Source organism: Meriones unguiculatus, chromosome 12, assembly GCF_030254825.1.
Source record: "Meriones unguiculatus strain TT.TT164.6M chromosome 12, Bangor_MerUng_6.1, whole genome shotgun sequence".
In the NCBI taxonomy this organism is placed as follows: Eukaryota; Metazoa; Chordata; class Mammalia; order Rodentia; family Muridae; genus Meriones; species Meriones unguiculatus.
The window spans coordinates 30,601,665-30,626,421 of record NC_083360.1 but is presented as its reverse complement, the minus strand read 5'-3'; the positions used below and the strand labels follow the sequence as shown (position 1 = coordinate 30,626,421).

Genomic DNA, 24,757 nt, shown 5'->3' with positions numbered 1-24,757 from the left:
TCTGGCACTACCAGTTCTGTGAGCTCCACAGTAGCAGGCTGCAGAGCCTTTAAGCCCTTTACAACGAGAAAGCGTGTGTGTGTGTGTGTGTGTGTGTGTGTGTGAGGTTAGGGTGCTACTCTAGGATACTTGGGTCTGGGATGCCCCTGGGATCAGAAGAGGGGCCTCAGAGTAACAAGGAGCCTCACCCTGGTACAGCCCATGAGCGAATGTAGCAAGGGTCTTGGGTGGACATTCTCTGTCTTAGGAGCTAGAGGAGGGTCTTCTAATGCTGATAGGTGGGTGGATGGGTGGTCATTATTTGGGGAACTTGCCTGCTCTAATGAACCCAGCAATGAGAACCAGGACCAACTTCTGGTGGGGTGTGAAGACAGGCAGGCCTGGGAAACGCAGGTCTTGTGCGGCTAAAGGGTATTCCAGAGATGGAGTAAGGAAATGGGGAAGGATATGGGGTAGGGGTAGCTGCAGCCCTGCTCTTCTGTGAGCCAGGCCAAGGTTGCAACCAGAATGAACACTGGGCACAGAGGGGACCCCCGGGTGAGGTTCACACCATAGCCATAGGTTAGCCCTTGATGATCCTGGCATCTTCTCTAGGGTGTCCATGGGTGAAGCTGGCTGTCCTGGGTACCCTGAAAGTTGTTGGGTGGGAGGATGTGCTGCCCCAGGGGGATCTGGGATAGATTTTCCTGGGGCAGGCACAAGGGGTGGTTCTTGACTTGATATGTGCCTCAGGGCAGGAGGCTGGCTGCCATTTTAAAGACTTATACTTTCCATCAACTACCTTATCTTCATCTCAAGGAACCCCAGAGGTTCAGGGTCTCGGCAGGGAGTCCTTTCCTGAGGACAGTGGTCACTTTGGTTGTCCAGTAAACTCTGGTTACCCAGCTTTGGTGGGCCAGCCTGGGAAGTAAAATGTGCTGGGATATGCTTGGATATGCTTTTGAGCTAGGGTAGGCACATGGGAGACTGATGGAAGCCTAGAATTCTAACTGAGGCTCTTGTAGCTTCCAGATGGTTGTACAGGAGCGCACACAGGACAGAGTCAGGTGTGCCCAGATGGGTATGGGTCCCGAGCTGCCGCCATGAGAGTCCCTGTCCTGCCGTAGGCATGTGCTCTGCTGGGTGAGATGAGGCGCTGCTGGCACAGGGGCCTGCCCAGCCTTGCTCTGACCCAGTTTTCCAAGCCCAACCCAGTCCTCTGCACCCAGGCAGACAGGCAGGCAGGCAAGGGGCAGTGGGAGCTCACAGAACTTTTTTTTTTTTTTTTTTTTTAGGAATGCCAGTGCCTTGGCCCACAACAGTGAGTTGCCAATGATCTCACCTGATCCTTCCTTGGAGTCTCTGTTCTGTGCCTCTGCCTCTAGGTGAACTGATACCTTGTTCAGAGACAGACCCTGTAGTCCTCTACCACAGACCTGGTGGTGTTTCCTTTAACGCCAGCCTGGAAGCCAGTTATGGCCTTCCTAAAGAGGGGGACCCTTAGGTGACAGGTACTTGTGGGAATATGCCATGGAGTCACAAGAGTGGGTAAAAAAGTTTCAGAAAAACATTCCAGGGAAGGGGAGGGTGGAGGGTGCTTGTGGACAAGGAGGCTGGAGTAGCAAAGCCTGCAAGAAGCCTGCTGGGAAGCGGGGAGGGGTAGAGAGTAGAAGGGACTGTGGGAACTCAGCTCTGGTAGCAGACTGCGTAAGCCGCTTTGATCCACACTGAGGCAACACAGACCCTAGTTCTAAGATAACGTGGGCTTGGGAACCAGGGCCATGGCCCCAGCTGCCCTCCCAGGCTTCATCTCTCCCCTGCACTGGAGAGACACTGGTCCAGGTGGTGATTGGCTCTCTGAGCAGGCTCTCCTGAAGGCTGGGGCATGGATTCTTTTGTTTTTGTTTTTTGTTCTTTCTTTTCTTTCTCTCGTCCCCCCCCCCCCCCCATTTTTTTCTGAGATGTTTCTCTATGTAGCCCTCGCTGTCCTGGACTCACTTTGTAGATCAGGCTGGCTGGGAACTCACAGAGATCTACCTGCCTCTGGAATGCCCAGCGGGGGGCATGTTTCTTAAGCCGAGCTGGCAGGACAACATGAGACCCACCAGGCTCCAAGGACAGGGAGTTTGGTGTGCCAAACTCAGGAATAGACAGGTCCCTTTTGACCCTGCCTTCCTCTGAATTAATTTTTTTTTATCCCTTTCCCAGCCAGCTGTTAAGAGTCTTTGACTTGGGACCCACTACTCCCTAGCTGGGGCCTACAAGGACAGACAGCCTTGTTTAGGCAGGGTCAGCATGGACACAGGTGTGGACTGTTGGGGGTATGTGCACACTGCCTGGGAACCCCATTATCAGACTCCTAACCGCTGCCTCAGTGGTGGTCGGTACTCTCACACCCCAGAGGGCTGACTCACCACTCTCTCAGTCCCTATCCCTCCCAGACTAGTGGACAATAAAGCTGTCAGCAGCCAGGGCCAGGGCCAGGCAATGGGCGTGGCTAGGCGAGGGCCTCAGAAGCAAGGACATCTCTATTACAGGCTGTAGACCCTGTCTGTTCATCCTCTTCAGTTCATTCTCTGGGGGGCTGGGAGCGAGTGGTGACTCAGAGAGAAGGGGCCAGAATAGTTAGCAAGGTCAGTAGGGAGCTGGAAGCCAAGGTGGAGACAGGTGCCTGCCCACCCCTCAGGCCTCTTAATGTACCTGCACTCTACAGGTGCCCTCTGGGCAGGAATACCCTGGGTGAACATTCTGTTTAGCCCCTGAGGAGACCCTGAGAAAATGGATTCTCACAGAAAAGGGATGGTCACAGAACATGCCTCAGCTTTCTCGCCTGTGATGGGGTGCAGTGCTTAAGCAGATGGCACTGTATACCTAAGCAAAGGTGCAGAACAGCATCAGTCAGGCCCTGGTGGAGTCCAGCAGCAAAAGCACCTTCAGAGGTGGATTGGAGAGAGCTGGCCTCTGTCCTTCACCCCTCCATCTATTTCCCCTCAGCTAACTCCCCGGCCTAGCATGCCTAGTTTGTGAATGGGGCAGGGACTAGCTTAGGGACCCAGGTCCACTTCTAGGCAGGCCTTATCCTCTTACTGTATTCTGCTGCACACAGAGGTGCTGAAATTTGGGCCTATGGCCCTTGGGCCCTAGCTGGGACACTCCTGAAAAGTGAGCTCCTGAATGGGCTGCGGGTCGTGAGTTGGCAGCCTGTATCTGATGAGTTCTCTGCAAACAGCCACCTCTTCCAAGTAGCTGTGAGCAGCCTGTGTGCTAGCACCTCCAGCATCCTCTGAGTTTCACCAGGCCTTGTGGGTGGGCTGGTTCTCTCCCTCAGGCTGATGGGGGGCGCTTAGCCCAGGGTTGGTGGGGTCCTGACTGCTCTCAGGACTCCCTAAGCATTTGACCGTTCCCAAACTCAGCTGAAACATCTCTGGTGACTGAGTACTAGGACAGTGCCTCCTTATTCCCCATCTGTCAAATGGGGCTGCTGTGAGGGGCTACTAGGACCACCAACTTCACATTCTCCTGGCCACACAGGCAGACACACACATGCACCCAAGCTGGCTGCTCTAAACTCTGGAGACTTGGTTGAAGGTCACATGTGGATGATGGGTGTGATGTCTAACCAGCAGAGGGGGACAGAGCAAGACTGCCATAGGTGATGCCAGGAGGGGCCAGTGGACTGAGAGGAAGGGGTGCAGCGCAATAGAGCCCCACTGGGGTGGAGGAGGAGGGCGTGGCAAGGTCTGCTGGGCCCTGGGGCCTAGATTCCTAGTTCTGCCGGAGCCTGCAGAGTTAGGACTTGTTTATTCTTGGCAGGGAGGCTAGTCCTGGGGGGGTGGGAGGGGGGCAAGGCCTTTTCAAAAAAAAAATAATAATAAAACATTCATTTAGAAGGCTCCCAAGGCGTGCTGAACTGCAAAAGGGTCCTGGAAAAAATGTTGAGAGGGTTTAAGTGTAAATGGACCCAAAACACCATAATTAAATTTCCCTTAAATTTACCAGAGTTTGGGGTCAAAGAAAAAATAAAACTTAGGGAAAATACACTTGAGGTTTCAGGCCAAGAGCTTAGGAAAATAGATTTCTGAACTGCTCAGCAGCTACTGGCCTGGCCCTGCCAGCCCCTTGAGCTGTCGAGGCCTTAACCCTCTCTGCTCAGCCCTGTGCATATGCTGCTCCCAGGGGTGTCCCAGGCACCTTGGCTGCCCTTTGTCAACTCCTGCTGCTTTCTGCCGAGCTCTTCTATGCAAGGTAGCCCTACCCTTGCCCTGCATCTGTCCATAGCTCTGATCTCCATTCTTTCCTCACCCAGGCACATTTTCCAAACCAAAGGTTCGGGCTTGAGGTCTAGTGGTCTGAGTGAACCAAGGGGCAAGAAGGCCAGAAAGCTTGGTCTGGAATATCACAGCGTATCCAGGCTCCCGACAGTGCATGATTCATGTTCTTGCCCTTTTTGCTCAACCTGCCAGGAAGCTCACAGCTAAAATTAAGGATCTTACATAGCAGCTAGTATTGACTGAAGGCTTTTGGAATATTTTCTCTTCTTGTTCATGCTCTTTAAAATTCCATTTCTGTTATAATGTGCAAATCAAATGTTCTTTTTATTTTAATCCTCAAATTCTGAGAATAAATTTGAAAGGCTTAAAATTACCCCCACACTTTCAAAGCCACATCCCTATACAAACTTGCTCGCTCTTTCTTCTTTTGGGGAGCTGGGTCAGGCCAGTCCTCTAAGAGGGAATCCTGAGTCCCTTTCCCCACGGTGCTGCACTGGCTCCTGAGTTATCAGCACACAGTAATGATGTTTCCCAGTCGGTGGGAGAACGGGGACTCCTAGGAGGAGGCAGAGCAGCTCTAGGGCTCAGAAAGCCTTCGGTCCTATCGGCCAGTAGAGAGCACCTGGGGCCCAGCTTCCCTTCTCCCTTTGCTCAGTCTCATGGCAGCTGCCCCTGCTTGACCAGGTGACATCCCTGAGGCAACCTTGGCAGGATCCCAGGGCTTTCCCTGCCTGGATTCAGGCCCGTGTGGCCTATAGCAGCTGTCACATGCCAGGAGCCCTGCACAGAAGAGGTGAGTTGTGAATCCAGGTCAGTCCAGGAGAGCCCCGCTGCTGAGAATACCTCACTGCCATTTTCCCAGCCTCGGCCCTGGCCTGGCTGGGGAGGTCAGGGAAGGGCCCTCTCTCTCCTTGTTGGTCAGCAGCATAAGCCCCAGAAAGCTGAGGCCACCGAGCTGAGTCCCTGAGCGGTCCCTGGTGTGCCTGACTTGGCCTCTGCCCTCCTCAACTCGTGTTCACTGATTCATGCTCATCCATTTGTGTGAGCTTTAGAAAGCTGGTGGGGCTCGGGAGGTGGGCGAGGGGGTTTTATCATCAGGAGACCCTCCCTATCATCAGCACTAGCTGTTGGCCGGATACAACCCTTGTCCCCTGCCAGAGGCCAAAGAGAACCACCTCCTCAGAGCCTGGTTGTAGCAGCAGCCTGGAGTTCAGCTGAGGGGCCTGGGATAAAATGGTGGATAAGTCAGAGACAGCAGTATGGAGGTTTAAGGGTTGGCACCATCATGGCACAGACATGGTGGGCTCAGCCACATCTTATGTAGGTCTCTAAGAAGCAGGTGGACTCCTGCTGAGCCAACTGACCTGGGGAGAATTATTTCATGTAAGAAAATCACACTGACAACAGATCATGCCTTCCAGAAATTATGTGCTGGTATCAAGGGTAAGGTGAAGTGAGTGCAGCTACTTTGAGACCAACTCCCACAGAATCAGTGGAGTCTTGAAAACTCTGTGCCCCTTTGATCTAAGGGCCACCAGACAGTGGCAGCCATGTTGGAGAGTCTATAACCACCAGGCCATGTCAGGATGTGCATGTGTCAAAGGACCAGAAACCGTCAGCTGTGCAGTGGGCAGGGCGGGTCTGTGTGCTGCCTTCTGGGATCTATGAATGGGATCTTATTTGGAAAGAGTCTTGCAAGCTTAACGGTGGGAATAAGTCTGAGGTGAGGTCATCCCACACGTTATGGACAGCCCTGAATCCAACCACAAGTGTCCTTATGAGAGATGGGAGACATGGGAGAGATGACATAGGCACAGAAGCCATGTGAAGGTGCCCAGAGTGAGACGGCCGTCAGTCAAGGACGGACACCTGGAGGCTCCAGAGCTGTAATAGGCAGGAGAAGCCTCCTCAGGGCCCACAGACAGCCCATCCTGACCTCAGACTTCTATTGTCCTGAATTGTGACAGTAAATTTAAGACAACGGGATTTTAATCTGGCAGTAGGCTCAGGACAGAAATACAAGTTGTGAACCCCACACAGGTAGTTTTCTGGGAGGGGGGCCAAGTCCCCCACACTACTGAAGTTGCAGGGGTCCACAAGAGCTGGCCAATGTCAGACCACAGGGTTGGGGAAGGAGCCGAAGAGTAGAAGTACCCTGTCTGGAGTCCTCTTTTCTGCACGTTACCCATTGGCCCAATCTACTCAGAAGATGGAATGCAAGGTAGCCTGGGCGATACGGTCTGTTGGGCCATGGGGCTCAGAGAACAGCCAGCACTCTGGGAGTCTGACTGGATGTCTCCACCAAGGAGTTCATCCCAGAAATAAAGAAGTACCGCTGTTCAGACAGATGCTCAGCTCCTAGTTGGTACCCGGTGCGGAGGGCTCTGGTAAATTGTCCAGAAGGGGGTGGACCGAGGGGTCAGAGCTCACATTCTGGTTGATTTAATTGAATTGCCAGTAGATTAGGAGAGTCCGCTATGACCCCCTGTGGTGGCATCCTGGGAGAGGACCCGAGGGCAGCTTCCTGGGGACGCTATGGGAACCTAGGACTGGATTCTAGACAGTGTTCTAGACAGGGAGGTGTGCGTGGCCAGAGAAGGCAACACAAGAGACAGTAGGCGGAGTTCAAGCTACACACAGCCAGACTGGGCAGAAGCATTGAGCCAAGACCCCACCTATCTGGCTCCCAAGGCCTGTGACCTTGTGGAGCTTGGCTTAAAGTGAGACTAGATCGTCTGTCTTCTAAGGGTAGATTCAGAAGCCACCAGTGTGGTGGGTGCTGTTTTGTAAGGCAGCCCTTACGGCTTGCCAGCATGATGGGGTGGCCAGGCTGATCCTCCAAGAACCAGCTGTCAGTATGATACTCCCCAGATGGTGTGTGTCCCCAGGATGGATGGGGAACGCTAGGACCTCCACAGGCTGGAGTTCAGGCAGCCCTAGAGCAGGGCAGGCTCCTCCACCTGGTATCTGCGGCTCTTCTTGTTATTCTGAGGCTGCGCAGTCAGTTACTTTTGAATTTGTGTCTTCCTGGGCAACTGTGGACATCACCCCCTGAGCAGGACACTCAGCAGCTGAGCTCGCCCGGGCCACTGGCTGGTTAGATAAATATAGCAGCAGAGCAGCGTGCCCTCCTTTTTCAGGGTGCAATCCCTGCAAAAAGTATTTACACAAGCTTCCACCGTGTAAACTTTGCTCCATCCTTTATCGCAAGGCCGCTTGCTTCCCAGGCGTTTGTCCTCCTGGAATGCTGTCAGGCTCTGCTCCTGAGGACCTACCGCTCTTTGCTCAGGGGCTAGTTCACTGTGAAGCCACCCTAACACCTGGACCCCCCCTGAGGTCACCCCCTAAGCCCCTGGGCACAGCTTTATCGCACGTAGGAGCGTGCTAGCAAAGACAGTCCTGAGCTCCGCTTTGCGTTGCTTGGAGGGGTCGAGTGTGCGACCCCGGCCTCGCCCGCCCCGCCCCAACTGGGCTCCCACGCCCTCCGGGACCGCCCGGCGCCCCCGCCTGACCACGCCCCCTCGGGTCCCCCGCCCCTTGGCCGCCGGGGAAGGGGAGTGTTCGGGGCGTGGCGGGAGCAGGCCGTCCCCCCCCACCCCCACCGGCTGCTGCGCGCCGGGCAGCCCCAGTTCAGTGCAGTGTGGCAGCGAGGGTGGCGGGAGCGGCTGGCGCCGTGCGGTCCGCTCCGGCGCAGGGAACTCACCGGTGGGCGGCCGGCCGCTGGGACAGAGCTGACCCTGGGAGGGCGGGCCGGGAGCCGAAGCCGGACCTGCGCGTGCTGAGCTGGGGCTCCAGCGGCCGCCAGGTGGGTGGGAAGGAGCCGGCTGGTCCTCGGAGGGGCCGGGCAGGCGCTAAAGCAGGCACGGCGCGCGGCGGGCTGGAACCGGAGCGGCCCGAGAGTGCCGCGACGTCCGGCTAGGCGCGGGCTTCCCGCTCTGTAAAGTTTGTGGCCGTTGCCGCCGTCCTGGGAGGGCTCTGCGGCAGCCCGGGAGGAGAGGAGGAGGGAGGGACCGCGGCTGGGAGGAGGCGCCCGGCGCCAGGCAGCCCGGGAGAGCTAGGAGGCGGCGGGCGGGGCGGCCGGGGTCCCCGCCGCCCTCCCGGGTAACTCGCTGGTCTCCTCCCGTAGACTCCGGAGCAGCGCCCTCCCGCCGGCGCCGGAGCCGGGCGTGGGGGGGTGCAGCATGCCGGCGCGCGCCGCCTGAGGACGCCGCGGCCCCCGCTCCGGAGCCATGGTAGTCCTGGCCTGCGTGTTAGCGTTCTGCGTGGCGGCCGTGGCCGGAGCTACCTCCGAGCCTCCCGGCCCGGGACAGCGAGTTGTGCGGAGAGCAGCAGGTAAGGGCCGAGCCAAGGTACCGTTTTGGGCGAGGAGGGGCTGTCAGGTTGAGGAGCAGCACCGGGGCCAGGGCGCCGGGCCGTGTCCTCCGCCCCGCAGGCGGCTGTCATCGTCCGCGGCGGTGTGGGGGGTGTCCGGAGTCTCAGAACCGCCGCCCAAGTGCGAGGCGCCGGGGGAGCTGTGCGCGGTGGCTCCCCGCCCAGGCGCGTCGGGAGGGCGCGCGAGCCTCGACTTCCCACGATTCTCACTGTCGCCTCTCGGGTCTGCGGGGGTAAAACCCCCGTTCTCCCAGCGCAGTTCTTGCGCTGTCGCGACCGAGGGGGGCTGGACGCCGGGGCTGGGTCGGAGCGTCCCGGGCAGAGCTCGGCTCTCGGTCTTTCACGTGACAAGGTGACAGCGTCTGGGCTGTCGCTCCCCTCTCCCTCTGCGGGCGGCCCGAGGGGTCGGTTCCCAGCGGCGCGCGCGGACCGCCCCGCAGGCCGCGCTCTGCGAGGCGAGCGGCAGTCGCCCCGGGGTCCTGGCTGGCCGCCGAAGTCCGCTGGGACGCCGAGTGTCGCCCGACGGGGCCGCAGCGCGTCCCGCGGCCGCCGGGAGGTAGGACGGCGCGATGCCCCCGGACTGTGTCCGGTGGCAGCGTGGCAAAGCAGGGCAGCGGTCTGGCCGGAGGCCGCGCGCGGGGAGGCTCTCGCCCGGTAAGCTGTCGCCCCACCCGAGCTGAGGCCCGAACAGCCTCCTCTTTGTACCCCGGCGGCCACAGACCGCGCATTGATGGCGGCGCGGCCTCTCGGGGAGGTGCGAGCGCGGCGGGCGCAGCGGGAGGAGGCAGATGGCGGCGTGCCCCTCCCGGCGCCCCCGCGCCCCTTTCTCCTTCAGCGGCTGCAGCCTCCCGAAACAATGTTTTATGAATGAAAGTGGGCCGGGAGCTTGAATGTGCGTGTCTTTCAGCGGCGTGACAGAGGCGGTCGCGAGGTCAGCGCGCGCTTTTAGCGCCTGTTAGGATAGCCCGGCTCCCCGGACGCCGAATGGGACCACATTAGCATGTGCATTCAGATGAAGATATTACTTGAGTCGGGTGTCAGTGAGCTCGAGCGAGGGCGGTTGGGTGGGGTGCACGCCCTCTCCGTGCCTCCAGGCGCGACCCTGCTGCCGGAGCCCGAAGCTGGGGTGGGCGGCCGGGGCTCGGTGGGATGTGCGCCCGCCCCTCGCTTCTGCGTTGGAACTGATGAGACAGGGAATTGATAGGCCAATAAACTTAATCCGGTTCCTTAACGAGACGGGCCGGGTAGTAAAAATACAAAGACTCAGTGAAGTTTACAGAGGTCCGGGCTGGCGCTTTCCCCGGGAACATAAATTACCAAGCTAGAGCTGTCTGGGGTCAAGGGCTGTAGGGCGGGGCCGGGCCCCAGCCTAACCTGGCCACCTTTGGTGGCCCAGCTCTGGTAGTGTGCTCATGGGGGGGGGGTAACCCCTGGGGTAACCCACAGAGGATCCAGAGGCTGACTCTCCCTCCGTCCTGTAGTAAAGGGAGGCAGGAGCCTGGTCGTACACCATTTTGGGCGTTGCCTGTGTGGTTCCTCCCCACCTCCACCCCCCCAGGTTGGACTTTGAGCCCTGCAGGCCCTCCAGGTGGTTCATTAACCTGGGCCTGTCTTAGACCCTGAAGCTTTGGATCCTATGCCGAGTCTAGAAGCCCCTTGCCTCCAGGCCTCAGGGTTCACTTGGGCCTGAAACTGGGACCTGCTGGGACCTGGAATCCCTCTTTTTGTGCAGTGGTACCTAGAAGAGAAATGAGTTCCCCCCGGGGTGGGTTAGAGGGAGGATGAGGTCTTCGGGGAGAGGTGGCCTGCCAGGTTGAGTAATGACTGAGCTATGAGCGAAGTCACCTGGGATTGCGGCCTGCCTAGACTTGGGTACCCTCCCGGAACCTAAGTTTCCTCACCTGTCCTGCCAAAGAGGACTGGTAATGGCAGAGTTGTTTCGGGGATTAAACCAGATAATCCCCGGTAAGCCCTCATTAGCCCGCCCAGCCTCTGGATTTTTCTTTCTCTTTCTTCCTAACTTTCTTTATTGACTTTGGTGTGAAACTGCGGAAAGTGGAATGTCTCCTGTTGGGATGGTGGGGAGTGGGGAAGAGGAAGACAAGAGACCCTTGGTTGTGGGGCCCTTTCGGGCACCCTCCTTTCTCTTGGGCTACACTCCCGGCTGTGTCCACTACCAGAGCAGACGTTGCTCAGATCCACATCCTGGTCTTGCTTCAAAGTCAAAGTCCCTGGAGTCCCTTAGGGTGACCAAGCTCAGAAACAGGTCTGGTGTGCAGTTGTGTCTCAACAGTAGTGACCAGGACTGGGTATCAGGTCCCTCAGGCGGGGGAATGCAGCCCTCCCAGTAGCTTTTCAGATATGGTCTGATGACATTGTTTGATTCAAGAGGCCCAGGCAGAGGTCCCCCTCCCTCATGCCCACACTTCTTTTTACAGGCCTCAGACACTTAACCACACCTTTCTGGACCTTAGATCTGCAGGGTGGGCTTTGCACATTGTGCCATAGTGGGGGAAACTGAGGCAATCTGGGAGACCCTAGGCTCAGCACAGTCTGACTTGGGACACAGTGTCTCATAGTCTGCACCAGTGAGAGTGTGGTACCCTGGTCCATGTCAGTATCATGTGGCAGTGGGGACAGGTGCAGTGGGGTTCATGTGGTGGGGACATGGCCCCATTAATGGGCTCGCTATCCATGCCTGTGTGTTGCGTTTGACTTTTTTGTTTGCTGGGGCCTAGGGAGTTAGTGTGCACTGCTGGCGGCTGGGAGCTCGGTTGGTCAGTGCTGAATAGGCTACTGCCGCCTCAGAATATGGTGTCGCATATTCCGTGACCATATTCTGTGTTGTTTGAAGTACCGTCCACACTGTCCTTCCCTTGTATCTGCCTGACTCTTGACACAAGTTCCTCTAAGCCCTGTGACCCTGGGGCCGTTGCTATTGGTGGGTATGTTGTTGCCTGAGACCCCAAAGTCCAAGTGTCTGTCTTTTTCTGGTGGACAACATGGTGGACAGGGCAAAGGTTAGCTCTGAGCTGACTGAGCCTTTTCCCCTCACCACCCCATACCTACAGCCATCTGCCTCTCCAAAGTTCTGGCTTGAGGTCTGCTGTGTCCTTTTCCAGTTCATTTTTGGGTTAGGTTAAAGCAAATACTTATGTGAATGGCTTGACCTGTTGTCTTGGCCAGACCAAACCGGAACCAACTGGCTGTTGGCCTTTGGCCAAGGCCTGGGCTAAGGCTTTTGACCAGCCTGTTCTTGCCCTTCTGTGGGGGGAGAGTTCAGGCAGCTTCCAGCAATGGGTGGTCCCCATAGGACATGGTGGCATGACTGGAGACTGGAAGTCAGGATCCTGGCTATAGGACCCTGTACTCAGGACCGCTGAAAGCTGTGGGGCTCCGAAGGACATGAGCTTTGTGGATGCTCTGGGGACATAATGGGTTCCTCTGGCTGTCGGAATTGTGATGGGCTTTGAGCCTGTGGGCTGACTCTGGGATGGACAGAATTCGGCCTGACTAAGGACTGGTGTGGCCAGAGTGGACAGCTGGGCCTCGAATCTAGGCCGTGCGACGGTGGAATGACAAGTGACATTATAGCCAGTCCAGCTGGATCTGAGGAAGGAGGTCTGCTCAGCAGGACCACCCACTCCTGTCCTGGGCCCCAAGCCCAGCTGCTCTGTGATGGGCATTGTCAGGCCCTGGCAGGGAGGCCTGGGGGAGACAGCCCAGCTGGTGGGGTGTCCCTGAGGGTGAGGTCTTTGGGCCCCCTCCTGAGCTGGGCAGCACCTGGGCAGGGGAGAGGTGTATTACCTGTGCTGCCCAGTGGAGAAGCTATGCTACTCCAGTCTCCTAGTCCTCAGAGTGGGTGGCTCGCTCCCCGTGGCTCACACGGCCACTCTTGACAGCACCCCCTAAACCTGGTTCTCATTAGTGAAGGGGTGGAGTTCCATGTCCTCAGCCACCCTGTTAGCTCATGGGAGTCTCTTAGACCACTGACGAGACACAAATGACCAGACTGCTGTCCTTGATGTATGTCCGCCCTTATTTAGCTAACTGGCTGCTATTTGGAATGGGCATATAAGCTGCAAGGCACGGACTGTCCCTAGACTGAGGATCCTGGTATACTTCGGCCCCTAATGGAGGTGCACAGCTCTTGGGAAAGGAGCCCTGTGGTTTATGCAAGCAGGGGTACCCACCTATGGTTTTGCATGACCTTCTGTGGTTTTCGCTTTTTTCATTTACCTTGATTTTGTTTTTTGAGACAGTCTCTCACTGAAGCCAGGCTGCCTCAGTCTTTAGAGCGTATGAGCCACCATACCCAGCTTTCTCTTTCTTGTTAAAGTGTGTTCTGTTCCTTGGCTCTCCACTCAAACTGCTTCAGAAGCCAAGATGAGGGTTGGGTGCTAAGAGGGCCCTGAAAGGGCTCCCTATTCCTTCTCTGAGCTTTGAGCCAGAGGCCAGCGAAGAACAGCCTGTCCCCAACCTGCTTTTGTGCCTCTCTGTGAGCTAAGGATTGATTTTACATTTCTAAATGGTAGCAGGATCAGAGGAAGAAACTGGTGTCTTTTTTTTCCTGGTGCTGGGAATGAATTTCAGGCATTCTGGGCAGGTGCTGTACCACAGAGCTGTCCCTCAACCTTCTTGGCCTGTTAAGATCTTCCAGTTAGTGGGAGGCTGCTGTGTCTCTTCTCTACCATCTCCCAGCTTCCTCCTACAGGGCAGAGCAGAAGCCTTACAGCGACCATTGACGGAGCTGAGATATGCACCTGGGCTCTTAACTAAAAACAGTTTCTCACCCTTGGTTTGAATATCGTCTGGCAGGACCCCAGACCCTAGGAGCACACCCCTCACTTGACCACCACAGCCTTTGCTAGTCTGTTGGTAAAGTAAATTGCTGGGCCTCCAGTATGCTCCTTTGGAGAACCTGTTTCGTAGCTTTCCATTTCCTCCACAGAGGTTCCGGGGCCTGAACCTAGCCAGCAGGAGCAGGTGGCCTTCGGCAGTGGGGACACCGTGGAGCTGAGCTGCTATCCACCTGGAGGTACCCCCGCAGGCCCCACTGTCTGGGCTAAGGATGGCGCTGTGCTGGTGGCCTCGCGCCGCATCGTGGTGGGTCCACAGAGGCTGCAGGTGCTGAACGCCTCCCACGAGGATGCAGGGGTCTACAGCTGCCAGCAGCGGCTCACTCAGCGTGTGCTGTGCCATTTCAGTGTGCGTGTGACAGGTAAGTACCTGTCGGGTCACCAGGTGGGGTGGGCAGCTTCATGGCGAGGACGGTCAGGACAGTCCCAGGTGGCAGTGTGGCTGCAGCATCCCTGGCCTAAGCGTTACTAGCTGGAGATAGGAGGAGGTATCCCCGAGTACATGCTATCTGAATGAATGGCCTTGGGAAGCCAGAACCCCAAAGGCAGAGAGTAGTGAGCCCTGAAGGTGGAGAGCAATGGGGACCCCAAATAGGGAAAGTAGCAAGTCTCTGGATATGGGGTATCACAGAACCACTGCCCACTTGGAACTATTGCAGATGCTCCATCCTCAGGAGATGATGAAGATGGGGAGGACGTGGCTGAGGACACAGGTGAGAGGAGAGCCTGGGCACACTGGGCTGGTGAGGGCTGGGCTGCCTCCTTTCTGTAGACTTGATAGACACTACTACAGGTGGATAGACCGGAGTACAGTGCTCCAGGAGCAGTGAGGGGGTGGGGCTGGTCTGCAGGGACTCTGGTAGGGACTCTGGTGGGAAGGAGCGTCACGGGCGTGAGTATAGCCAGGCACGGAACTCAGGTTGCTGCTGAGGAGCAAGTAGACCCAGGGATTAGGAGAACCAGTGGCTGTTGGTTCAGGAGGTCAGGAGAAGGGGAGAGTGGCTGTGCCTTGCTGAGGGGGTGTCACAGATGGCTGGTGTGTGTGTGTGTGTGTGTGTGTGTGTATGCAGGTGAGGGCCATCATGGTGGCTATAACTTGAGACTAGGCTGTGTGGACTGAGTTCTTGGACCATCTGCAGAATTCTGGGACAGAGTAGACAAGGTGTTGAGAGGACTCAGACAAAATTTATGGGAAAACAGGAATGAGTCTTCTGGGTGTGTGGGGTCAAGAAGTGTGGGCGTCGGGACTTCTGTGAGAATGAGAGTGTGGAATCTACATGGAAGCAGGTTTGGAATCTGGGACTGAAGCCAACAAAGGCTGCTGTCCTGATGAGTGTCTTGATTTCTCGTTTCCCCTTTCCCTTTGGCTACCAGGTTGTTAAGAGCAAAATTCCTAACGCACTCGCCCTATGGCTCCTGCCCTAGCCACATTGCCAGGGCCCCTGCTCTGAGTTTGCTTGCTTCTGTCTTCCTGACCTTTCCAGGCTCTATTTGGTGTTTGTGCCCTATATGGGCTTTGCCCCACATGGCCTTAGGCTATGAGGTGACTAAAGGGTCGCCTTCTGGACCTTGCCTGGCAGTGGGCAATATTAAGTTACCATTGTCTCCTAGTGTGGCAGTCTCTGCCAAGGCTACTGGGAGCCTGGGAGGGCAGCTCAGCTTGGAGGGGCCCCTCATTGGCGTCCGCACACTGTTCTCTCCTACCCTGAGCGGTGGCTCCTCCCCCCACAGATACACATGGTCCTGTGATGAGAACAGTGAGGCACTGCCTCCCTACTTATTTATTTATTTATTTTCGAGACCTGGTTTCTTTTGTAGCTCTGGCTGTCCTGGAACTCACTCTGGACAGAGACCAGGCTGAACCCAAACTCAGAGATCCTCCTGCCTCTGCTTCCTGCTGGGATTAAAGGGGTGCATAACGCTGCCTGTGACTGCCTCTCTATTTTATCCTGAATCCCTGCTGTGTCCCTCAGCTGCTTCATGAGTCCCAGCAGGCTGGCATCCTCCACCTAGCCCAGAGGACGGAGGGAGCTCAGTGGAGGGGGGAAGCATGACCTAAGGGAGCCTGCCAGGCCCTGGGCACTGCAGAGGCTAGCTTGGTGGGATGACCTGGCCTAGCTGTTTCCCAGGATCTGCATCCTTTGGGTTCTCCCTTCTGGGGACCTGCACCTGTGGGCCTGCACCAAAGGTCAAGGAGAAGATATGTTCGAATCCGAGCATAGGGCAGCTGTAAACACTTAAGTGTCCAAGGCTTCAAGGAGCCTGTTGAGGCAGAGCAAATGATACAGAAGGGGAAACAGGCTAGAGGGTGGGCAGGCAGGGGAGTTTTGGAAGAGTGCATTGATTACAGCTGTCACGGGCATTTCTGCCACCAGGGGCCCCTTACTGGACCCGACCGGAGCGAATGGATAAAAAACTGCTGGCTGTGCCAGCTGCGAACACTGTACGCTTCCGCTGCCCAGCTGCTGGCAATCCTACCCCCTCCATCTCCTGGCTGAAGAATGGCAAAGAATTCCGAGGGGAGCATCGCATAGGGGGCATCAAGGTGGGTCTGGGAAAGGGGCCTGGAGGGGGTAGGGCCTGGACACGGGGTGTAGCTTCACTCACACTCACTCATAAACTTCACCCACAGCTTCGGCATCAGCAGTGGAGCCTGGTCATGGAGAGTGTGGTGCCCTCTGATCGTGGCAACTACACGTGCGTGGTAGAGAACAAGTTTGGCAGCATCCGGCAGACGTACACCCTGGACGTGCTGGGTGAGGGCCAGGCCGGGTGGCTAAGGCAGGGTGTCCCTGGGTCCCTCGGCCCACTGCTCCTGACCTGGCTCCCTCTTGCAGAGCGCTCCCCACACCGGCCCATCCTGCAGGCTGGGCTGCCGGCCAACCAGACGGCCGTTCTGGGCAGCGACGTGGAGTTCCACTGCAAGGTGTATAGTGACGCGCAGCCACACATCCAGTGGCTGAAGCACGTGGAGGTGAACGGCAGCAAGGTGGGCCCTGATGGCACGCCCTACGTCACTGTACTCAAGGTGGGCTCCGCTGCCTTCTGGCGGGTGGGTCACTGGGGGCTGCCTTGGCTCTCGTCCATAAGTCCCTCTTAGCTGAGGGATATGTTGGGTTTTAGGCCCAGGTGTTGCAGTTTCGGAGAAGGGACAGCAGAGTCCCAGTGCCCCAAGCAGGCTCTGTGTGACTTGTGCCCTGCCATGGGACCTGTCTGCCACCAGGGCCAGTCTTCTCTTGGGTGACAGTTACGGTGGCCCGGGGCAGGAGGACGACTGCTGAGTTAGTAATCTCTGGGCCCCAGAGGACTGGCTAGATAGTCCCCAGCTGGCCTGGACTGGCTGATGTTCTCTGCCTGCAGTGTTGCACTGGCTCTGTCCTGCCTTCCTCTGCCTGTAGCTTTGTTCTGTGGCCTTGGGTGGGGGCCACGGGAGTTGGGATTTTTCGACACTGGAAGGCCAGAGAGAAACAGCTCTTCAGAGACAAGGAGGTCTGGTGGTAGAGGGGACCAGGAACTGGCTGGAACAGGAATCTTGGCTGTTGAGAGAGATCCCTGGAGTCCCGTCCAGTGTGCCTCTGACCATGGGTGTGGCCATTCATGGGAATAAGCTAGTTGCTCTAATATGACTCCCCGACCAGGGGTTTAAAGGCTGTGGGTTCTCGTTCTCACTCTGTGTGTGTGAGTGAGTGTGTGTGGTGGTGGACATGGAGAAGATCTCTGAAACCACGTCTGCCACTGCCCTCCAGGCAGCCTTCCAGGTGTGGCTGCCCAGCCCCCAGCCCATCCTTGGGGATCTCCCTTGCCCTGCCTCATCCACGTACCCTTCTGAGCTGGCTCGGGGTGTGCCTGAGCCCAGTCTCTTGTCCCCGCAGTCCTGGATCAGTGAGAATGTGGAGGCAGACGCACGCCTCCGCCTGGCCAATGTGTCGGAGCGGGACGGGGGCGAGTACCTCTGTCGAGCCACCAATTTCATAGGCGTGGCTGAGAAGGCCTTTTGGCTGCGTGTTCACGGGCCCCAAGCAGGTAACGACTCTGTCCCACACCTGCCTGGCACGCTGAGCTCCAGCTCCAACGCCCCAGCCATGCACCTGCCTGCATGCCCTGCACGACCCCATCCTGCTTGATTCTGCCTGTGGCTCGCACTGAACTTGTGATGCCCCAGCAATACTGATAGCCCCCAGCTGTCCACCCGCTTCAAAGCCCCCCCGGGCCTGTGCTGTCCTTTCTCATCCCCCACTTGTGTACTTTTTAGAAGACCCTTAGAGCTTGCCAGGGCTGGAGTCCTGTGCTGCTTACAAGCATCGACTCACACCCGTCTCTGGCTGACTGATGCCTTCTGGCTTCCCATCCGCACCTCTGCCTGCCTGTCTTTCCATCTGCACCACTGCCGTTTCTGCACTAACTCTGCATGCTGCCGTCGTGTGGCACCATGCTGCCCACGTGCCTGCTGCTCACACTGGGACAGAGGACTCGCCGCCGGTGGAGGGACTGGCTTCGGGCTCGGTGCCTCGGTGCAGGAGGCAGAAGGCCCCGGGCCCCCGTGGCTGTGGTGGGGCCATGGTGGTGGCCGAGGTTGTGGCGGCGGCGGCGGCGTTTTCCTTGCAGCCTAGCTGGATCATCTCCGTGTGGATTGCTGTGGTGCCCGAAGGGAGGTGCTGGCGCTGGCCTATCGCACTCTCTTCTCTCTTTGTAGACGGCAGGCGCTAACACCACCGACAAGGAGCTAGAGGTTCTGTCCTTGCACAATGTCACCTTTGAGGATGCGGGGGAGTACACCTGCCTGGCGGGCAATTCTATCGGGTTTTCCCATCACTCTGCGTGGCTGGTGGTGCTGCCAGGTACTGGCTTCTGCTGCTGCTCACGCTGCACCTGTCCTCTTGGGGTGCTGGCTCAGGACATGCCAAGGCTGCCAGGGACCGCAAAGGGTTCCCTCATGACTTAACGGTTCCCTGCCCTGTGAAACTTATCCAGGCTTTGTGCTTGGTATGGGAACATTAACCCTACCCCATCTTGGTCCTTCATTCTCCAGCTGGGCCCCCACAGTCCTGCTCTGAGGCTCTGGCATCTCCTGGGCGCCTGGGTGGCGGTGTGGGTGCTTCTGGTTCTGCTGGGCTTCTCTCCTGGGTGTGGCCCTTGCTGACATGTCTTTTTGACTATACTACCAAGCTGAGTGGTCTTGGGGGCTATAGGCCCCCCCATCTTCCAAGTATCCAGTTCCCTTTCCTCTCCTACTGGTACCTGTGGTTCTGCCTGGTGGGAAGTTCAAAAAGGCTGGATGAGGCCCCCAAATTTGTGTCTTTGCAGCTGAGGAGGAGCTGATGGAGGTTGGCCAGGCTGGCAGCGTGTATGCAGGCATCCTCAGCTACGTGGTGGGCTTCTTCCTCTTCATCCTGGTGGCGGCAGCCGTGGCGCTCTGCTGCCTGCGCAGTCCCCCAAAGAAGGGCCTGGGCTCGCCCACCGTGCACAAGGTCTCTCGCTTCCCGCTCAAGCGACAGGTAACAGAAAGTAGATACCAGGTTTTGAGCTCTCTGTCCTGCCTTGGCTCTCCTAGAGACCCAGCAGGGCCCAGGGCCTGCCCAGGAGACATTTCTTTGCAGTTTGGGTGGGCTGATCCCTTCCTACCTCTGATCTCCATAAGAAGCCCAAGTTAGTCTGAGGTGCACAGTGATTTTTAGTAGTCACTGCTGTATAGAAGTCAGAGCAGCTAGCCAGCCTGTTTTTGGCCCCACGCCTTGCCTCACTTCGACTTGACCTGCCATTTTTTGGGGGGGCCACATCACCCCACCCCTTTTCCAATGCCCAGCCTACGTTGTGTGGTACCAACCTGTCTCTGATGACCCAAGCAGGTGTCCTTGGAGTCCAACTCCTCTATGAACTCCAACACACCCCTCGTGAGGATCGCCCGGCTGTCCTCAGGAGAAGGTCCTGTTCTGGCCAACGTCTCTGAACTTGAGCTGCCTGCCGACCCCAAGTGGGAGCTCTCCAGGACCCGGTCAGTGGTGGCGAGGGACAGTATATACTGTGGGGTTTAGTGTATGCCTAGTAGGGAATGGGCGGGGGCCTGTTGGAGGTACACCTGAGGAGGAGTGCTGGGAAAGATGTGAGGGGTTACTCTATGTCTTGTGAGCAAATGACCCTTAGAGCTTCTGGGATGTGTCGGTACATGACCATGAGGGTTGGCGGTTCTGGGCACACACTCACTGGCTGTGCTTCTGTGGCCAGGCTGACTCTTGGTAAGCCTCTTGGAGAAGGCTGCTTTGGCCAGGTTGTCATGGCAGAAGCTATCGGCATTGACAAGGACCGCACTGCCAAGCCTGTCACTGTGGCTGTGAAGATGCTGAAAGGTAAGGAGGAAGAGAAGTAGAAGGGGCATTTGAGGGCTGTGGGGCCATCAGTTGACGCCCCCCCCCCCCGTTCCCGGCACAGATGATGCCACTGACAAGGACCTGTCAGACCTGGTGTCTGAGATGGAGATGATGAAGATGATTGGCAAGCACAAGAACATCATCAACCTGCTGGGGGCCTGCACACAGGGCGGTAGGTGCCGAGGGTGGGCGGCCTGGCACGGCAGGACCTCCGAGGCGCACAGCATGTCTGAGGCACCTGTGTTCCCAGGGCCCCTGTATGTGCTGGTGGAGTATGCAGCCAAGGGCAACCTACGAGAATTCCTGCGGGCACGGCGGCCCCCAGGCATGGACTACTCGTTTGATGCCTGCAGGCTGCCGGAAGAGCAGCTAACCTGCAAGGACCTAGTGTCCTGTGCCTACCAGGTGGCACGAGGCATGGAGTACCTGGCTTCTCAGAAGGTGAGGAGAAACAAGGCCCAGGCCAGGTGGGCCTCTCTGGGTGAAAGAGTGGATGAAGAGTTTGCCTGGGCTGGGGAGGGGCTAGCTCTCTTTTTTAAAATTTTTTTAAAATTATGTCTCCTCAGTGTATCCACAGAGATCTGGCTGCCCGAAACGTGCTGGTGACAGAGGACAATGTGATGAAGATTGCAGACTTCGGCCTGGCCCGCGATGTGCACAACCTGGACTACTACAAGAAGACCACGAATGTGAGCCCTGGCCCTGTGTGGTTGGGGTGTGGGCCCCCATCAGGGGACACCTGAGTGCCAGTGTCTTTTCCTCTGCCCAGGGCCGGCTACCTGTGAAGTGGATGGCACCGGAGGCCCTGTTTGACCGAGTCTACACCCACCAGAGTGATGTGTATGTATCCCCATAGTCAGTGGAGATCTGTGGACAAACAGGATGCAAATTGCCCCTCTCAGAGTTTTCAGGGTCTTGGTCTTCTCATGGGGCCAACACCACTGTCCTGGCCTCTCCCTTACTCTGGTGTCTTGCCCGTTGGTCGGGCTGCTGTAGCAATGGGCCAAGAGTAACAGGCCTTTTGTCCTCTCTCCCTTGCAGCTGGTCTTTTGGGGTGCTTCTCTGGGAGATCTTCACGCTGGGGGGCTCACCATATCCTGGCATCCCAGTGGAAGAGCTTTTCAAGCTATTGAAAGAGGGCCACCGCATGGACAAGCCTGCCAACTGCACACATGACCTGTGAGCAAAGCATCTCTTGCTCATTCCTCTATGCAGTTTCGGGGGGGTGGCAGGATTCCTACCCGGGCCCTTGGGATGAGCAGGGGACTGGTGGCCTGGGGTGAGGTCGGGACGGGCAGCAGGCCAGGGACCCACAGCTGTGCTTGCCACAGGTACATGATCATGCGGGAATGTTGGCATGCAGTGCCTTCACAGAGGCCCACCTTCAAGCAGTTGGTAGAGGACTTAGACCGCATCCTCACTGTGACGTCGACTGACGTAAGTGCCACTCAATCCTGGCCCCTCTGGCTGCTTTGCTTCCCGGGGGTGGGGCTCTTGGAGCTCCAGTAGTGGGACTGGCCTTCAGGGGCACGGCCTGAATACAGATGGCCGTGGGACTGAAGAGGGTGCGTGCTAAGGCACAGCAGTCCTGACAGCCCTGTTCACCACAGGAGTACCTGGACCTGTCAGTGCCTTTCGAGCAGTACTCGCCAGGCGGCCAGGATACTCCGAGCTCCAGCTCCTCTGGGGATGATTCTGTGTTCACCCATGATCTGCTGCCCTCAGCCCCACCCAGTAACGGGGGACCTCGGACGTGAAGGACCAACAGACCCACAGACCACGCCCCAGGCAATGTTTACGCGGACCCTAGCCCGCCCTGATGCTGCTGGTGTGCAGTGGACTCCGGCCAGCCCAGCGCAATGGGCCCAAAATAGACAGGACTTGTGTGTGTGCATCCTCGGCTCCTGAGGGCAGAGGCCCCTTGGGAACAGCATGCACCGCTAAACAGTAACGACAGGACTGGTCAGGGCCAGGAGCACCAAGTGTAGAATGTAAGAGGGCCTACCCTGTGAAACCCCGGAGTCCTGGCTCCCTCACTCCCCACTGCCACCTTGCAGGAACCATCGCAGAGGGCTAGACTCCATGGCCAGGGAGGGCCTTGGCCTTGCTGGTGCCCCAAACTGAGCCTGCAGGGAAGCTCTGCCCTATGTGGCGGGCCTCTCTCCTACCTGGCACCTTGTGCCTGGGGGCGGGTCGCAGATCTCCACATCCAGGCCTTCTGCTTCCCACCCTGCCCCTCAGACTGAAATTACGGGTACCTGAAGGTGGGAGCCATAACTTCTATCAGAAAGGTTTATTCCAGAGGCAAATGTACATTTCTATAAATAGATGTTGTGTATGATATATTTACATACGTATATATAAGAATATCTATATGGAGGAAGGCAAAGCTGAGGCCCAGGGGAGCAAGGTACCCCATGGGGCTCACTGGTAAAATGGCAAGAGCAAGCCGAGAAGCATTAGGGGCTTTTCTGGCACTGCAGTTTTGTTTGTACCTGGACCTGTATATTTGTAAAGCTATTTATCATCCCTCAGCCCTGCACCCCCCCCCCCAGGTTCACAGCCTTTAGCCCCGGGTATTGCAGAGATTTAAGTTGTAACTTATTAACAGCTGAGGATGTTTATGCTGAATTTAGGGGTTGCTGAGAATGTGCATCTGGCCCACAGCAAGGCTGAGTTGGCCCTTCGAGGCTCGAGTGGCCCTCACAGTTAGAGGTGGCCCTGTCGAGCAGTTTTCATTGCTTTTGGCCCTCTTTTGTGGGGGTTAGGTTTATAGAGGAACTTCTCTTTAGGAGATTTTTAATTGCAAGGTGAACTGGTGTTTTTCATACAGATTATTCTAATTGTTATGTATTCCAGGCAGGAGCCTGCGCCCAGGCAGTGGCGGCCCTGCGTGGAGGTTCAGATGTTAATAGATGTTACAAGTTTATCTATCTATAATTTATTGAGTCTTTACAAGTTGTTTTGCTTTAGGCTTAACACTTCCTATGCAGAACTTCTAGACTTTTAGAGCCTAGACTGCTACTTTTCAAAGCTTGGGAGAAAGAGTGCTGAATGCAATATTGTTACTTTTGTACTGTTACTGGGCTGTAGGCTTTGGTGGCTATCAGCCATCAGCCTGTTAGCCATCAGGGCCAGGACAGTGGCTCAGGGTGACTTTTCTTGGGGCCCAGCACAGGGTTTGTCAGCCCACACTGGCAGATGGGGTTTTGTTAATGCAGCCAACTTTCCAAAAAATAAAGATAACTCCTTCTGATTTTCATGAGTGCCTCACTTTCTGTTCTGGGATTTCGGCAGTTGTACCTGCCTGTGGGGACAGGTTCTTAGGGTTGTCCCTGGAGGAAGCGGCTTAATTAGCACATAAGGAATCAGAAGCCTCTGTCTGGCCCCTAGAGCAAGGTGCTGGTCTTAGGCTCCAAGGAGACTAATAATCTTGGCTTGCCCTAGGGTAAGGGCAGCTGAGTATGGGGTGTCTTCCTGTGGCCCAAAGTGGCAGCCAGAACTTTAGAGGTGCCAAAGACAGGATACAAGAAAGTGGTGTCCACAGGAGGGGACCATGGTTTGTAGAGACAGTGCTGTGGGTCTCTAGTTCCATGTCTGTCTTGACAGGAGAGATCTTAGGAGGACAGAAGGTGCTTATGTGTGGGTAACTTCTGGGGAGAAGGCAGGTAGCCAAAGCCCTGGCTTAAGCAGTCTACACTTGGTCAGACATGGTATAGGTGGTTTCAAAGTTAAAGGTAAGCCTGCTCTACGTAGTTCCAGGACAATGTAGAGAGAACTCAAGTGTTCTTCCTATCCATTCTGTCTGTCATACTTTCTAACCTTAGGAGAAGACCTGGGGGCCGAATGAACGTACCCTGGTTCCACCTCTTGGTAGGATCAAGCCCACCTTCTAGGTGAGGGGCAGTTTTTTTTATAGCCAAGGTGACTGGAGTTTAGATTCTAGACTGACATAGGAACTAGAAGATCTTCAGGGAGGTGCTGGGTTTTAGAGGAAGCTGTAGACCTGCCTCTGTTGTCTATCCATAGCTAACTAAGGGACATCAGACTGTTTCATGCCAGGGACTCAGAGCCATGTGGACACCTGATAGTGACCGGGCATCCTGGGTGCGCCCATGCAAGTGTGTAAGAATACAGCCTTAGCAGTGAAACAGGCTTCACACTGAGTAAGTTTTGTACCAGCCTGTAGCGCCCCCTAGTGCCGTGCTGAGCCAAGTTTTATATGGCAACCTGCTTGGAGGTGCTTTTTAAGTCCAGGGCTCTGGTAGATCAGTTGCTTTCTGGGGACAGAGTGGTCCTAAGAAGAGGTCAGCCCACTCTTACCCATGATATTCCCATTGCCACCTTGGAAGAGTCAAAGGTTTGGGCCTTGAGTTGCACCACCAGGGTTTCCTTGGTGGCTGCTATGAGAACACAGGGGCTCCATGCCACCTAACACTGGATTTGCCCTCAAATCTTAAAGTCTGGTTCCTTCCTCTGTGTCTAGTCTCCTTCAGAGGAATCTCTACCCTTTCAGATGTGGGTGGTGGTGATGGTGGACTGTTACCTGGCTTGCTCTGGCTAGCGTCATGGACAGGCTGGCTCCCAGGACATTCCTGCTTATTATCACTAGCCTGTGGCTGGCCAGCGTCCTGGGTTGGGGTAGGTCCTCGTGTTCTGAGGACCAGCAGCAAGAGCACTCTCTGGGCTGGAGAGATGGCTCAGTCGTTTACTTACTCATTGCTGCTTTGGCAGAGGGCCTGGGGTTTTTTGCCCAATACCTCATGATGGTCACAATTCTAACTCCAGTTTGAGGGGACATGATGACCTCTTCTGGTCTCACGGGTACCGCATGGGGCACACACATACTTTCAGGCAAAACAAAATTCAAAATTACCTTCCCAAGATGGCTAGAAACTGACTGTGTGTGTCA

The 24,757-nt window shown here is 56.5% G+C and overlaps 1 protein-coding gene across 5 annotated transcripts; it reads left to right on the top strand.

Moving 5' to 3' along the window:
• The first annotated feature begins 7,811 nt into the window (after positions 1-7,811).
• Fgfr3 (fibroblast growth factor receptor 3) lies at positions 7,812-23,101 on the top strand. Of its 5 annotated transcripts, none has more exons than XM_021651626.2 (18): positions 7,812-8,055; positions 8,377-8,582; positions 13,573-13,842; positions 14,140-14,193; positions 15,856-16,025; positions 16,113-16,236; positions 16,318-16,508; positions 18,174-18,318; positions 18,785-18,975; positions 19,327-19,472; positions 19,703-19,824; positions 19,907-20,017; positions 20,096-20,286; positions 20,412-20,534; positions 20,615-20,685; positions 20,887-21,024; positions 21,177-21,282; positions 21,456-23,101. In XM_021651626.2, the coding sequence occupies exons 2-18, from the start codon at positions 8,480-8,482 to the stop codon at positions 21,600-21,602; spliced, it is 2,403 nt and encodes an 800-aa protein (XP_021507301.2). In that variant the 5' UTR covers positions 7,812-8,055; positions 8,377-8,479; the 3' UTR covers positions 21,603-23,101. The 5 variants fall into 5 exon arrangements, with proteins under 5 accessions (XP_021507301.2, XP_021507290.2, XP_021507271.2 ...); XM_021651615.2 differs by having other exon boundaries at positions 19,324-19,472; XM_021651596.2 differs by lacking the exon at positions 18,174-18,318 and adding an exon at positions 17,353-17,503 and having other exon boundaries at positions 7,883-8,055.
• Positions 23,102-24,757: the final 1,656 nt, after the last annotated feature.